Source organism: Gossypium raimondii, chromosome 9 (assembly GCF_025698545.1).
Source record: "Gossypium raimondii isolate GPD5lz chromosome 9, ASM2569854v1, whole genome shotgun sequence".
NCBI lineage: Eukaryota > Viridiplantae > Streptophyta > Magnoliopsida > Malvales > Malvaceae > Gossypium > Gossypium raimondii.
This window is the reverse complement of record NC_068573.1, coordinates 25,283,987-25,299,288: the sequence shown is the minus strand read 5'-3', so window position 1 is coordinate 25,299,288 and position 15,302 is coordinate 25,283,987. Positions and strand designations below refer to the sequence as shown.

Sequence of the window (15,302 nt, the reverse complement as noted above, 5' to 3'; positions counted from 1 at the left end):
TTATCGACTTAATCCCTATTTGTTTCTAATGTGTAATTTGGGCCTTAAGGAATCGTTTAAGGGACAATATGTATGATTTTGATTGGTTTCTAATATGAATGCTAGATGAAATGAAATGTCTAATAATTAATTTATAAACTACGATAATGCTCTGTAACCCTGTTTCGGCTCGGGTTAGGGGTGTTACAAAACCTTTAGGAGGTTACCAACAGTAATAAAGTGACACCGCTAGAAGTCAAGGATGCAAGTGGCATGCTAAGAAAATGGAAAATAAAATCCAGTAAAATAATTTTCACTCTGAAGATGACGATTGAAAATGACGTGTTGGAGCACATTCGGGATGCCAAAACTCTCAAAGAAGCATAATATACATTGTCAAGTTTGTTCTCCAAGAGAAATGACATAAATCTTCAACTTCTTGAGGGCGATTTATTGTCAATGGCGCAACGTGACATGACAATCTTGTAGTATTTCCATAAGGTGAAGTCGTTATTGCGAGAGATTGGTGATTTGGATCCGTAAGATCTGGTCGGAAACACTAGGTGAAGAGGATAATCATCTATGGTTTGAGACCAAAGTTTAGAGGCTTTGTTGCTACAGTACACGGATGGCAAACCCAACCATCACTTGTTGAGTTTGAGAATTTGCTTGTTGGTTAAGAAGCATTAGCAAAGAATATGCGAAGAGCTCCATTGAAAGGGGATGAGCAAGCACTTTATGCCAACAAGAGTAGTTGGAATACCAAGCAATAAGGTGGATTGAAAAGAAATTAGGACAAGGCGAAGAGTTTACGAAATGAAGGGAGTTCTCGTGTAGAGAGAGCTGCAAAGTCCCATGTCAATGAAAGAAAGTTCAGAGGGAGTTGCTAAAATTACGGTAAAAAAGGTCACAAGGAGCACACCTACTGGTCGAAGAAAAAACCCATGGAAGGTAACCTTGCTACCGTCAACAGTGATGAAGAATGGGATGTCGAGGCAATGTTTATTGTAGAAGAGGAGATGTCTTTTACAATTGTAACGTCCAATCAAATTGATTATGAGAATGGTTGGATTGTTGATTTGGGTTGCTCAAATCACATGATTGGTGATAAGAAGAAGTTGTAGAATTTGTCGGAATACAAAGGAAGCCGAGTATAGTTGACTGCAAACTTGTTTAAAAAAGGCTTGTGTGACAACAAGCTCAGAAGTTTCTATCATAAGTTTGGCGTGGTGAAAGCTGGTGTTGGGGAGAGTGTTGAATATCAACACCAACTTATTGAAGAAATATATTTTGCCAATATTTATATTGTAAGAAGTTTAACTTTGGTGAGTAGTCTTTAGATACTAAGTTTAGTTTTAAATTTTATGTTAGTAGGGGAACGAATCCCACATTATTTAGGAATAAAAAAAGTAAGTGATTGTGAGTTTATATAACAACTCAATTCCCACATTGCTTAGAAAAACGAAGGTAGTGAAACCTTGGCTCTATATAAAGACTTATATGGTAAATGTTAAGCGCACCAAACCAAATATTGAATCTTCTATTTGATTTTTTAAATCCCTCCTTTATTTTCTTATTTTGGAGTTTTAGGAAATGTAGCTAAATTTTAGTTTAGTGGTGTCGTGGGCCTGAGTGTTCTACAACTTAAATTTATTTTTTTAGAATATAAAATATTGAGATGCAATCAATTTGTAATATATATTAAAGCATTTTAAAAAATGTCTCCATCTATTTAATTTAAAAAATAATTGTATAATAAAATTAAACTCATGCATATAAAGTCAGTTCTCTTTATAACAATCTCATTTGTCTCATTAAAATTTTGAATATGATAGAGATGTAGCTATTATATACCTTTAACAACATTTAAAATTTAGGGTCCGTTTGATTGCCGGAAAATATTTTCCGTAAAATGATTTCGGAAAATGTTTTACTTTTCGTAAAATGATTTCTTGGAAAATATTTTTGGTGTTTGATTGAATCTGTGTAAAATATTTTTACATTGTTTGGCGATTTCAAAATATTTTCCGAAAAGTTGTTTTTACATATATTAATATATATTAATAAATTTTTATATTTTATTGCAATGATTTATTTATAATAATACTCAATTATTTATATACATATTAATAAATTTATATTTTAAATTGTTTTTACATATATTGCAATGATTTATTTATAAATAAATAAATCAAATTAAATATATAATAATACTCAATTATTAAGCTAGAATATTAACCGTCATAAATTGAAAACAATGCTTTTAGTGAAACCATGAAAAAAGAATGCTACCGAAAGAAGAACAAAATCATATAATAGATCCTATGAAATCTGTCAAAGGAGGGGTAGATACAATAGGTCTTTGAAAACATTGTTATATGCAACCCATCAACTTCAATTCAAAACCATTTTCACATGCTGTACAATCTCAGCTAGAACCAAAACAAAAAAAAAAATCAGTCTTTAATGGCATTGTGGGACTGCCTTTCTCAACCAACCTCAACTAAGTTCCAAAATGAGGGTCTAAACTTGAAGACCAACGTCAATTCATTGCCAAACAAAAAAAAATGTATGATTTGATCCAACTATTAAAAGCTATTTTAAGTACCCTTTGTTGAGTATCTACCAAAAACTCTTGAGTTATTAGCTGACTGGAGCTCTATGAGGAATGCCTTTCCTTTTCTTCACTCTTTTCCTAGGCTTTAATAGACTTTTGGTCACCCATGTCTTTGTCTCCTCCGAAACATCAGTTGATGAAAGAGATGATTGCTTTTCTTCTGTACTTAGTTCAAGTGATTTTTTATTGTATTTCCATGAAACATAAGGGAATTCTCGTATCGGTAATTCGATTTTATCGGTTCGGTTTCCAGGCTGCATGGCTGAAACCTGAAACATTTGTTTATGATTCAGGTAAAAGGAAATGAGGGAATTCAAGTGGTGAAAAAATGGGGTTGAATTTGCATACCTTACATGTGATAGAGCAAAATCTATTAGAAGGGTCTTGAAGGTATCTTCCACAAATTTCGTCGATGGTTTGGCATCTTTAGCTTGAGGCCGAGGGTTCAAATGTACAGCTTTTTCACCATTGATTTTGTATGTCGGGCAAACGATTAAAAATCATTACAGTAGTGTCATGAAACTATGTATCATATCAAATTGCTGGAAAAGTTTATCAAAAGAGAAAAAAAAGTGGCAATCAAAGCAATCATTTGGATGATTCTTCAAACATAATGATATGATTCAACAAGTAGTTTAATCAAAAACACATTATATATGGATCCTAATTAGTGATTTACCCCAAAAAAACAATCTTTTTGACCACATCTATGATACTACCAAAGCAATAAGGTCAATTGAATTCCCTGAGGTCATTTTGTGGTGCAAGTGATGGCTCATTCGAGATATGCATAAATAGTTTATGACAAAAAAAAACAAGTCAAGATATTCAAGAACAACAGTTTGAGGATAATATTCAAGGATCTTTAATAAATATATATGCATACATACATGTATATATTTGATCCATTCGCATAACAATAACTGTTCTAAACAAACGAGCATCTCTGTAAACTGAAGCCTAAGTTATTATGAGAAATAATTTGATGATGATATTCTATACCACTTGCAACTGTAATAACTTGGGGTCTTTGATAATGTCATAATAATCAGGGACATCACGAGCATCAACTGGTTCCTTGAATGGCCAAGCATCAACATGGTCATGCATTGACTGCTTGAACAAAACCAATTTGCTTAGAATCTAAGGAAAATCATGGCAGGAGATGCTCTCATAGACATCTAATCTCAAATAAACACTTGGAGAGAATCAAGTTATCAAGAGTAAAAGCGAAAGGGCAATGACTTATTAACATTTATAATTATACTGTAATTAGGCCAGTGCAAGAATCCTGAAAGTTAGCATTAGCTTCCCCTGCATCCTAGACAAGGTTTTTGATTGTGAGAAGGGGGGACATGCATGCTTTTTTTTACAAACCTATTAACCACAATAAGGAAACACAGCAATGATTATTCAGAATTATACCCAACAACAATAATAAGAAGAAGAAATTATATAGTAAACATAATTATGAGGGCACTAATGAAGATATATGCAGATGAGGACCAATTAAAAGTTCAGAAACTTGCCTTTTAAAGTGAGCGCAAACCACTTAAATGTTTCTGATTTGTCGCGTTGTCTGCAGAAACAATTAAGGCTCTAAATCGAGTATGACCCCATTGATCAGGAATCCAACTAGCTTCCTCTGTTACCAAATCAATACAAATTTGTACATACTATAACCAAGCAAAACGAGAGCAATTACTATAAACAAAAAAATCTAAACCCTAAAAGTCAAAACTAGTAGAAACAGCAAGATATCTGTTCATAAATTATAGGCAAAATACATGTTGATGACAGAGAGAGAAACCTTCTGGGTCTTCTTTTCTCGACTGTGGCTGCTAAGTTTCTTCAAAATACAGAGGTAAGGACGACGGTCGGTCGACCGACGGAGATGACGAGACAGAGATTTACTTGGTGAGGCCAACGAAGAGAAGGGACGATGGACAGAGATGGACAGAAAGGAAGGGAGAACGAAGAGAAGGGAAAATGTCTTACGGCTTAGAAATCGGTAAGACATTTTCCATAAATTGGCTTTGCTTTTACCCGTGTTTTGGAAAATGTTTTCCTATAGGAATTCATTTTCCACGAAACAAACACCGGAAATTAAGGAAAATATTTTCCACCAAACAAACAGACCCTTAGATCATATTTGAATTTTTAAAAATTTTAAATTAAAAAACTATAATATTAGTAGTTAGTGATTTTAGATCGTATCTTTAATAAAAATTACAAATATAATTTAATTTATTAAAGATTATTTTATTTAGTAAAATATGATTAATATATTTTATATAAAATTTAAACATTGTATTAAAATAATATATTAACTAAAATTTATTTATTTTTATTTTAATTAGGAATAAAACTAATTTTACTTAAATTTGAGACAAAAGATTGTTATAGAAAACTAAATTAGTAAAGACTATACTTCATATTTTATGATTGTTATTATAAATGAAAAGTTGATATAAAAGAAAAAAATAAAACATAAAAATCAATTCTATAATAAATTTAATTATTATAATAAAATATTATTATAAAATAATTGTTATAGATAACGCATATTATATATTTATTAGACATTAATTAGATACAATAAATGGATATAAGAGTTTATATCCAACCAAAATCCTCGTTGGATATGATTATACATTCTTTTTATAAAAATAGAAGTTTGTATATTTAATATAATTTCTCCTATATGTCAAAAAAAATAATCACAAATGAGTTTTTGTTTATATAATTTCTTTTTAAAAAGTTTAATATTAAAAATACAAGACGATATTCACAAATATAATATATGTATAAATGTATGTTTGACTAATTACAATGTAGAATCAGATTAGGGCAACTGTTGGAGCTTTTTTTACTTGCTCATTCTATGTTATGTTAAAACGAGAATGAATTTCTGCTTGGGCCATGGGAAGGTTTTTGGCCTCTTTGATGTTGGATGTTTATGACCTACAAAATTGTGGCATATTTGACAAAACAACAATATGGTTTGGCTAGGACTCAAATTATTCAACCGATCCTTGTGATGAGGCCATGAGTTCATTTGATAACGATTGAGTTCTTATCCTTATCTTTTAGAGTATTTCAAGTTGTTGGGGAACTTGTTTATAAAGGCTATTATGAGATATATACTGAAGATAATTAATAAGATAATATGATCTTTTAAATAGGTGTTTAAAGCTTAACAAAACTCTGTTGAATGAACTATTGCATCAGCCTATAAATATTCTACTTTTGGCGTCACTTGGGGTGTGTTTTTGGAGTGTCTTTGATCAAATTCATGTGTTTTTGGAGTATCCTTATGTTACTTTGCAATTGGTATCAAAGCAGGCTTTGAGAGTTGTTCGAAGGAAATCCTAAGCTATGATTTGCAATAATGAAGTCCAAGAAGAAAGGTTGTTCTATCCCCGTCCACCTTCGATGATTAAAGCATCAAATTCAAATCACGACAATGATGTTCTTTTTAATGACCAAGAGGAAGTGTTCAGTCAAATGTTGAAAAGCATGGAAATATTATGCTAATTAAACGAGTGTTTGAGGGAAGAAGTTATCATTCTGAAAGGAGAAAAAGAAAGATTGAAATTGTGGTCAGAGAAAAAGATGATGTTATCACTAACCTTAATAAGGTTAATGTAGTGCTTGATAAAACTATCAAAGAAAAGGATGAGATGATTACTAAAACAAATGCAACTTTGAAAGCAAATGAGCAAGAGTTAAGTGATGCCAAAGCTATTATTAGAAAATATGAAAGGAAAAGTGAAGATATCTTAGTTGTTGGGAATTCCAAATTTGGTTGTAATGTACTTGGTACAGACACGAAAAGTATCATTTGGTTGCCCAATACCTATGTAAAAGCCTCTAATTTGACCAACTTGATGAACCCATACATCATTCTAGAAGTTCGTAAGTCGAGCATCCTATAAAGACCAGAACATAATGGCAATCACATCTGACCATACCTTCATCAAAGATCTTCAAATATAAGAGCAATTACTCCTTGCTATGGACTCCGGTAGCCCCATTGTACACTATACTTGTTTCTAAATAATTTCACCCACAAAGCTTCCGTATTAGTGAGAATCTGGAAACTCAAATTCACCAAAAAATTTTGTTTTGATAAACTAGGCTTCTAAGTCTAAAACCCCTAAAATCGAGAGGTCGACAACAATCCCTCGAGACACTAATGCTGGTTTCCTAGACTCCGATGTCATTCCCTATATAAAATTACGAGCTAACTTTTCAATTTCACTACATATAGAAACATGAATAAAAACTGTACTCATGAAATAGTTAGGAATAGCAAGCAATACCAATTTTACCAATATAATTCTTCCCGCCAAAGATAGCTTTCTTGTTTCCCACCCATTCAACTTATTTCGAACTTTGTTAACCACAAAATCAAAAGTATTAGTTGTGACTCTTTTGTGAAACAATGGCATGCCAAGATAATTACCAAGATCATCCACATGCATGAAACCAATATCTCTACAAATTGCATCTGCTAAATCAATTGGTGTATTGGGAGAGAAAAATACCAGTGATTTCTCTCTATTTACTTTTTGGCTCGATAAATGACAGAATATACGAAGAATATCATTAACTTGAGCTGCTTGATTCCTATTGGCTTCACAAGAAAGGATAAGATCATCTGCGAAAAATAAATGAGATAAAGCTGAGGCCCTTCTTGACAGGAAAATTGGAAACCGACTTCCACAATTGACTAGCCCCTCAATTAGGTGCCCCAACCTTTCCATATAGAGTACAAATAGATATGATGAAAGAGGGTCTCATTATCTTATTCAGCGTGACGGTCTAAAAGTTTTTGTGACATCACCATTCCAAAAGACTTGGAGTGAGGCTAATGATACACAATTTAAAATCACTGAAGCCAATAAACGTGGTACTTCTGCTTTCGATAGGGTGTCCTCCAAAAAATCCTATCTAATCCTATCTTACGCTTTATCCAAGTCAATTTTCAGAGTTATCCCATATTTTCTTCCTTTGAAACCTTTCATGGAATGAATAGCTTCCTGTTGTTTCAATGTATCTCCATTAAAGCACCATTCGTCGCTTTCAAACCTTAGCCCCTCAATCCTATTCCACTTTCGTCTTGCCATCACGCGTCCATAGAAATAGCTTGTATTTCTATCATCACATGTAAGCCGTTTCGATTTAGATTTTTGGAACCATAACAATTCTTCATGTTTCAAGATTTCCTCAATCTCTTGACGTAATACTAATTCATGTTTGTGAAGTTGTATCGAAGGCCTTAAATCCAAAATTTTCTGCACCCGGTTCAACTCAAATACCAATTTCCTCTTGTGCATACAAATATTACTGTAAACACGTTTGTTCCAATCTTGTACCAAATCCTGGAACCATTCTAAATTAATCTCCACCTCTACATCGTTCTTCTAACTTTCCCTAACAAGACCTTTAAATTCAGCATGGAGCATCCAGTTAGCTAAACATCGAAAAGGCCTATAACCTCCTTTTAATAACCGACCTTAATGAGACCAAAATCGGTTTATGATCCGATTTTAATCGATGGAGATTATGAACCACACAATTGGCGCAAAAAGATCCCATTCTGAATTACAAACTACCTTATCAAGCTTCTATGAAAGGTTCCCTCTACTCCAAGTAAGTTGTGGTCCATTATATCCCAAATCACGAAACCCATTGTCAAACATGAATGATTGAAATAATTTACAACCTATTTGCGACATAACAACACCTCCTACCCTTTTCGATCCCTCCAAAATTGAATTAAAATCTCCAACAATCAACCACAACTTTAAAATCGAATCTGTCGTGTAATTCAAAGTATACCAAAGTTCCCTCCCCATCATTTGTTGTGGGCTAACATATATTGCTGAACATAGAAAGCTAGAGGAATCTTACACATTGCTAACTCTCATATGAACTATTTGGGGATACATAACCAATATGTTAATTGAATCATTTCATTCCAAAGAATCCAAATCCCCCCAGCAAAACCATTTGCTTCAATCCGAAATAACCGAGCCACTCCAATTCGAGAAACAATCCTATTTGCCCGACATCCCATTGTCCGAGTTTGTGCTTATTAAACTATCAGATAAAATAATTGATATAATTATTATATGATAACAATTTTCATATTAACATCATTATTTATTAAATTTTTTATATACCACTGTCAATAGAAGCTAATCAATAAGCATGCATCATTTTTTATTTGGAATCAAAACAAGCACTCTTTTAAGAAAACAAGAACACTTTTCATTAGAGGGGTTTTTTTTTTCTACAGGTGAGAGTTGCTAAATGGATTACACCATAAGTTACCTAAATATGAAAGCAATGCAATGAGAAAGAATAATCTCTCAATCTTCCATCTCACCATCGCAAATTTTTATCCAAAGGCACCCTTAGTCTACGGAACAAGGCCACTATTAGTAAGGTTTTTTTTTGTCACCCAGCTATGGAAAGTAATAAAATGGTCACTCAATTTATTGGATTTTCTTTTTTTTTTTTGTCACCAATTGTTAACAGACTAATGGGGAGATGATGTAACAACTTTTAAAATTGATATAATAATAATTTTAGCCGTCAATGTTTATATATTATGTCAATTTGGTCATGATTATTAAAAAGTAGCCTTAATATTTTCAAATTATTTCCAATTGGTCAATATTCTAAAAAAAATTAGAAAGATTATAAAAATATCTCACACGTAAGTTTCCTTTTTTCCTTTTTTTTTGTCTATTCATTTTCTATTCCTTTGTAGAACAAAACAAAGCTACTCCCTTCTTCTCCAAACCCTAGCCTGTACTTGGAATCACCATAATTCAGGTCACTTTTGGCCAATTGAAGGTATCGACTTGCTACCTTTTCGTTGCTTTCTTCCAATTATTGAATGGTTTAAGATGAAATCAACCAAATCAAATCCCAATGTCCAAAACTTCAAATTTTCCAGTATCTTCTTTTAGTCATTGAATCGTCACCAGACTTTGATTGATGCTTCTCCTCATCCAAGCCTCCTTTTACCGTTCAAATTCAATGATAGATGCTCCAAACTCCATGAACTAGCATTGATTGAAACTTCTTGTTGGTTTTTTTTTTGTTTTGTTTTTCTTTTCTTTTCTTAGTTTTAATATTAATTTAGTTTAGTTAGTTTTGGTAGACATCTTGGACAACAACGGAGTTCATGCGCATCCTACAAGTGATTGAAACAAGGAGACCAATCAAATATAGGAGGGTTGAAAAAAAGTTCTCTTACTTTGACTATAGGATGCGGTGTATGAGATGTATACTAGTATCTGTATTATGTTTAAGTGTTTCAATTAAATTCAATTCTTTCGAAAAAGCATTAATCTATTACACTTTGATAAATATTGATAATTTACATATGTTAGGCAAATTTTATTTCTTTTCGACATAGTTTTTCTCTTTAGTGGAGTGGGAAATTTTCAATTTAGGAAAGAAAATGAATGCACTTGATTGATAAAGAGAAATTCAATATGTGCTTGATTCAATGGGAGGAAATCCAATTACGGTTTGATGGAGTAGCAAGAATTTTAGGGTTGTGTTTATTTTGTGATTAGGGTTAGGGGTTTTCCAAGACTTTGATTCTTATAAATCAAGAAATATGGTTAGAGTGCACTTTAGTTGAACTTTTATTGAGAAAAAAAAAGAATAAAATTTATATGGGGTTTGAAGGTTGTAAAATGGATACACCAAGGTAATCCAATCATGATATATGGTAAGTTCTTTTTGTTTAAATTTATTAGGCTGGCATGTACAAACTCAAGCTTTGGACCAATTTCTTTTCCTAATTTTGAATTCAATTTAAATAATAAAAAATATATTTAGATTTAAAAGATATGTATTTAAACATAAAAGAAGATATAATAATATAGATAATTTTCGAATCTCTTCCATCAACTTATTCCTCGTTAGAAGTTTTGATATAAAATTTAATTTTACAATTCAAAGAGTTTAATTATTTGACGAAAATCCTTTTAATTAAAAAATAAGAAAATAATTAAAATAAACTCGAATCTAAGGAGGATAGGGAAGCGTATGGCAATGCCATCTACTGTCATTATTGTATTGTATTATAAGAGAGTAAAAATCTGACAAGGAGTTCATTCAAATCTGTGATCTTTGTACACTCCATTTATTATTTTGGACCCACCAAAATCCAATCCCCCTCCTACGGTGAAAATTGTGAAATCACCAAAAGCCTCAAATTTATTTATTTATTTTCTTGTTCATACAAAGCCAATACCAAAGCCAAAAGCCAAAGCTCAAGCCAAGCCTAAACCCCATTTTACAACAAAAAAAAAACAAAAATCACTCTATCTTCTTTCTGGTAAAATTTCAACATATATAAATATATCAATAAATAAAGATCCAAAAGATAGAGTGAAGCTTTGCTTTGCTTTGCTTTGCCTGCTGTTGCCGTTGCCATTGCCATTGCCATTGCCGGCACTCTCTCTTTCTTGCCTTTTAGCAGAGTCTTTGCTTTGCTTATTAACATATATTCTCTTTCTTCTTCTTCTTCTTCCCTGCTCTCATTCTTTCTTCTTCTGTTAAACAAACCCAAATACTAAGTCTTTGTTGGGATTTGTTGTAAATTTCTATCATTTCTTCTGTTTTTTCTTCAGATCTGTGACCAACCCTTTTTTTTCCTCTTTCATTCTCGTTGTTTTTGTTTGTGTATTTGAGATTAGAAAAGAACAAAAAAAAAATGAGTAAAGAAGAGTTTATGAAGATCCAAGTATTTTCTCTTTCTTTTTCTCTCTCATTTTTTGTTTCTCTATCTTTTTTTTGGTTAAAGATTATACCTTTACTTCGTTTCTACTCAAAAAATCTTTTTTTTTTGCTTGTTTGCAGACTTGTGTCCTCAAGGTTAACATACACTGTGATGGATGTAAGCACAAAGTGAAGAAAATCTTACAAAAGATTGAAGGTATTTCTTCATTTTTTGGGACATTAATTTGTTTTCATGTTTCAGACTTTAAAGTTGAGTTTTTTGGGTTTTATTTTTGTTATGTCAGGGGTTTTTAAGACCACCATAGATTCTGAGCAAGGTAAGGTAACAGTGTTGGGAAATGTAGATCCTAATGTTCTAATAAGAAAGCTTGCAAAATCAGGGAAGCATGCAGAGCCTTGGGGTTCTGCAAAAGCTAACAACAATCAAGCTCATCTTGCCAACCAGTTCAAGAACATGCAGATGCTTGATAATGGCAAAAAAGGTGGAAACAACAACAACAAGAACAACAACCAAAACAACAACAAGGGTGGTCAGAAAGGGAACAACAACAACAACAATAACCAGCCGAAAGGTGGTCAGCCGACACCTCAACAGTTGCACCAGCATCTTCAACAGCTTCAACAAATGAAAGGGTTCCAAGATCTGAAGCTGCCTCAGTTGAAGGACATGAAAATGGGTCCTAATCCCAACCAACTCCAAAACAACAAAGCTGTCAAGTTTGCTGAAGAGGAAGATTTCAGTGATGATGATTATGATGATGATGACTTGGATGATGATTGTGATCTTGATGATGATGATTTTGATGATGGCGATGAGTTGGATGATCCTCGTCATCCAGTTAACAAGATGAAGGCTATGATGGGGAATAATGCTCCTCCTAAAGGAATGCCCAACAACATGGTGATGTTGAATGGCATGATGAATGGTAATCTTCCTCAGCTTATGAATCCCCAAAAGGGTCCTCAAAATGCTGCTCCTAATGGTGGGGGTAATGGTAAGAAAGGTGGTAACGGTGGGGGTGGTGGTATGCCTGTTGGTGGTGGTAACAATGAGGGTAAAAATGGGAATGGAGGTAAGAAAGGTGGTGGTGCTGGAGGGAATCCTAACGGGGGGAATCCATATCAAGGTGGCGGTGGTAAAAACGGTGGTAAAAATGGCGGTGGTTTACCTCAGGAGCTACAGAAGAATGGTGGTAACAACGGTGGTGGAAACGGTGGCAAAAAGGGAGCTCCCAACGGTGTTTCCGATGGGTTCCCTACCATGGGTGGCGGCGCTAATGGAGGGAACATGAGTCAACAACAAAGGGCTGCTGCCATGAACATGGCAATGGGCCAAATGGGGAGCTTACCCCAAATGGGTAACATCCCAGCAGTGCAAGGGTTACCGGCAGCAGCCATGAACGGCGGCGGCGGCGGCGGAGGGTACTTCCAAGGAGCGGGTCCGGATGTAATGCCGGGTAACCCATACCATCAACAACAACAACAACAACAGTATTTGGCAGCAATGATGAACCAACAACGTGCAATGGGAGGAGGAAATGAGAGGTTTCAGCCCATGATGCATGCTAGGCCACCCGCAGCTGTGAATTACATGCCACCATACCCATGTCAATATCCATACCCGTATCCATATCCCCAACCTCAAGCTCAACCTCAACCCGACCCTTATACCCACTTCTTTAGTGATGAGAATACCTCAAGCTGCAATGTTATGTGAAGATGATGATGATTTGGATTTTCATTTTACCCCCTAAAAAAAAAGTTCAAGTTTGATGCCATAATATACTTGAAAATGTTTTTTTTTTAATTTTAGTTTTTATCTTTTCTTTTTTTAAATTTTATGTTGGATTAGGGGTTAAATTATGATATAGATAATATTTTTGTTGAAGGTTTTAGGGGAGGATGATAAATGTTGTAAGTGGAAAGTCAGTGGTGTGGCTTTCCTTTTTTATGAGAATGTTGTTGATATTATATAAATTATATGTAGCAATACAAATAAGATTAACACAAATAAATATTTGTTCTACTTCTCTCTCACACACACACACACACACACAAACACACATACAATAGCAATATTAAATTGTAAAACAATGATAAAAGAGTCATGTGATAGTGTGGGACAGAGTGAGTGCGGTGGGAGAAATTGGGACCCACCAGTCTTGAATACCGTGTTTTTATTGGCGATTTTGTCCCTACTCTCTCTCATTCCTAATAATGATTATAACTAGGTAACCGCTTTAACTTTTTAACCCTTTTTAACTTTTACATTCTCATTTTCACTTTTCACTTCTACAAAAACCTTTGGTAAAGATTTCCCTTGTTTGTTTCTTTAACTTCTTTTCTATATATAAAAAACAAAATCCATTTCAATTTATATTGCTGCAAATCATTCGGTCCTTGAGTTTTTTCTCTTTAAATCATAAAAATAATTTTAAGTTATTTCATTAATTTAAATATACATATTTAATTTATAACAAAAATAAATTATATTAAAATAAAAATTTCAATTTAGGAAAAAAAGCATGGAAGCAGTTCCTTCCATGCTATGGACATTGTGTAGGATTTCTTTGGAAAGTCTTCGAGCTTTCTATCAATTCGATTTGAACTTGTGGATAGGTAGAATTAACAAGGAGCGTATGGCAGTGATGATGACGGTTTACCGTGAATTGGGATGGAGAGCCACTATTTTTGGTGAGAATGAAGAGGGTTTTTATGATAGAATTGGTTTAGGAAGAAAGTTCTTAAGTGTTCTAGGTGTATATTTGATAATCTCTTTAAGTGTTATGCTTGGGCTTATATATGGGAGAAAAGAAAGGCCACACATCTTGAGCTTGTTGGAGGCAGAGACCTATATTGTCACCTTATAATGGCGGTGATGTGACCTTCTAGGTAGATGATACAATATCTTACGATGGCTGAGTAATAAATGGGCCTAAGGCTCCATGCACACCTGGTGATGGTTTAAATGGTCACAGTGTTGCTTAATGCTTAAGGTTTGCTTGATGTGAGGTTTGCCTAAAGGAGACACGTGGATGGTATGAAGTTCGCTTATTGAGGACACGTGCAGGGGATTCACGAAGGTGGTATAATAATTGCCCCTCAGACGAGGGAGGTTATATATTGACCTTCTTGAGTTTGTTGAGAAATGAGGTTTGTCAAGTCTATTGAAGGGGTAAGTTCATTGATGTGAGCTAGGATTGAATTGAGTTTTGTGTAATTCCATGTAATGTTGAAAATTAATAGCTTGTAAAACTAATAACTTAGGAATTCCAAAAATTTGAAATTCAAATTTTCCATTTAAAATAGGCTCTAAATGTTGACAAGCTTCACTAAAACGACTATAACTTGATCTCTTAAACTTGGATTGACGTGTTTCAAAGTGATTTGTAAAGCTAAGAGATAGGTCTTCGATTTATAAACAGGCAACTCAACCCAAAAATTTGGCACAAGTTGCTTGCTTTTCCAGACTAATACTCAAATGAGTTTACCCCTTCTAGGTTCGTATCAATATATCAAAAGGAATATGCTAAATAATGGTGGCTTGATGTATGCTATGAATAATGTTAGGTTTGATATTGCATGTGCTATTGGATTCTTGAGTAGATGCATTAGTAATTCTAGTATAGAACATTGGAATGAAATTAATAGATGTTTGAGATAAGAAGATTATGGATTGCATTATAACTATACAACTCTTTTTAAGAATGCTATAATGATGTAAATTATGCATATGATAAAGTGAACTCTAAACCTAATAATGGTTGATTATTTACATTAGGTGGTGCAATAGTTGCTTGCTCATTTAAAAAGTAATCATGTATTGTATTTCATTTATAGAATATGAGATTATTTCTATGTCAATAGAAAGTAAAATATGTTATGGACAAAAGATTTCTAAAATGCATTTCATTACTAGAGACTCTTAAAG

The 15,302-nt window shown here is 33.4% G+C and overlaps 1 protein-coding gene and 1 long non-coding RNA gene across 2 annotated transcripts; one reads left to right on the top strand and one right to left on the bottom strand.

Annotated features, from left to right (window-relative positions):
- Positions 1 to 3,423: 3,423 nt before the first annotated feature.
- On the bottom strand, positions 3,424 to 4,712 carry LOC105798600 (uncharacterized). The gene is made up of 2 exons (XR_008189150.1): positions 4,407 to 4,712; positions 3,424 to 4,241 (listed from the first exon to the last, which is right to left on the bottom strand). It is a non-coding gene; the product is annotated as an uncharacterized LOC105798600 (long non-coding RNA).
- Positions 4,713 to 11,006: 6,294 nt separating this feature from the next.
- On the top strand, positions 11,007 to 13,386 carry LOC105798601 (heavy metal-associated isoprenylated plant protein 32). Its single transcript, XM_012628726.2, has 3 exons — positions 11,007 to 11,375; positions 11,492 to 11,567; positions 11,656 to 13,386. The coding sequence occupies exons 1-3, from the start codon at positions 11,346 to 11,348 to the stop codon at positions 13,086 to 13,088; spliced, it is 1,539 nt and encodes a 512-aa protein (XP_012484180.1). The 5' UTR covers positions 11,007 to 11,345; the 3' UTR covers positions 13,089 to 13,386.
- Positions 13,387 to 15,302: the final 1,916 nt, after the last annotated feature.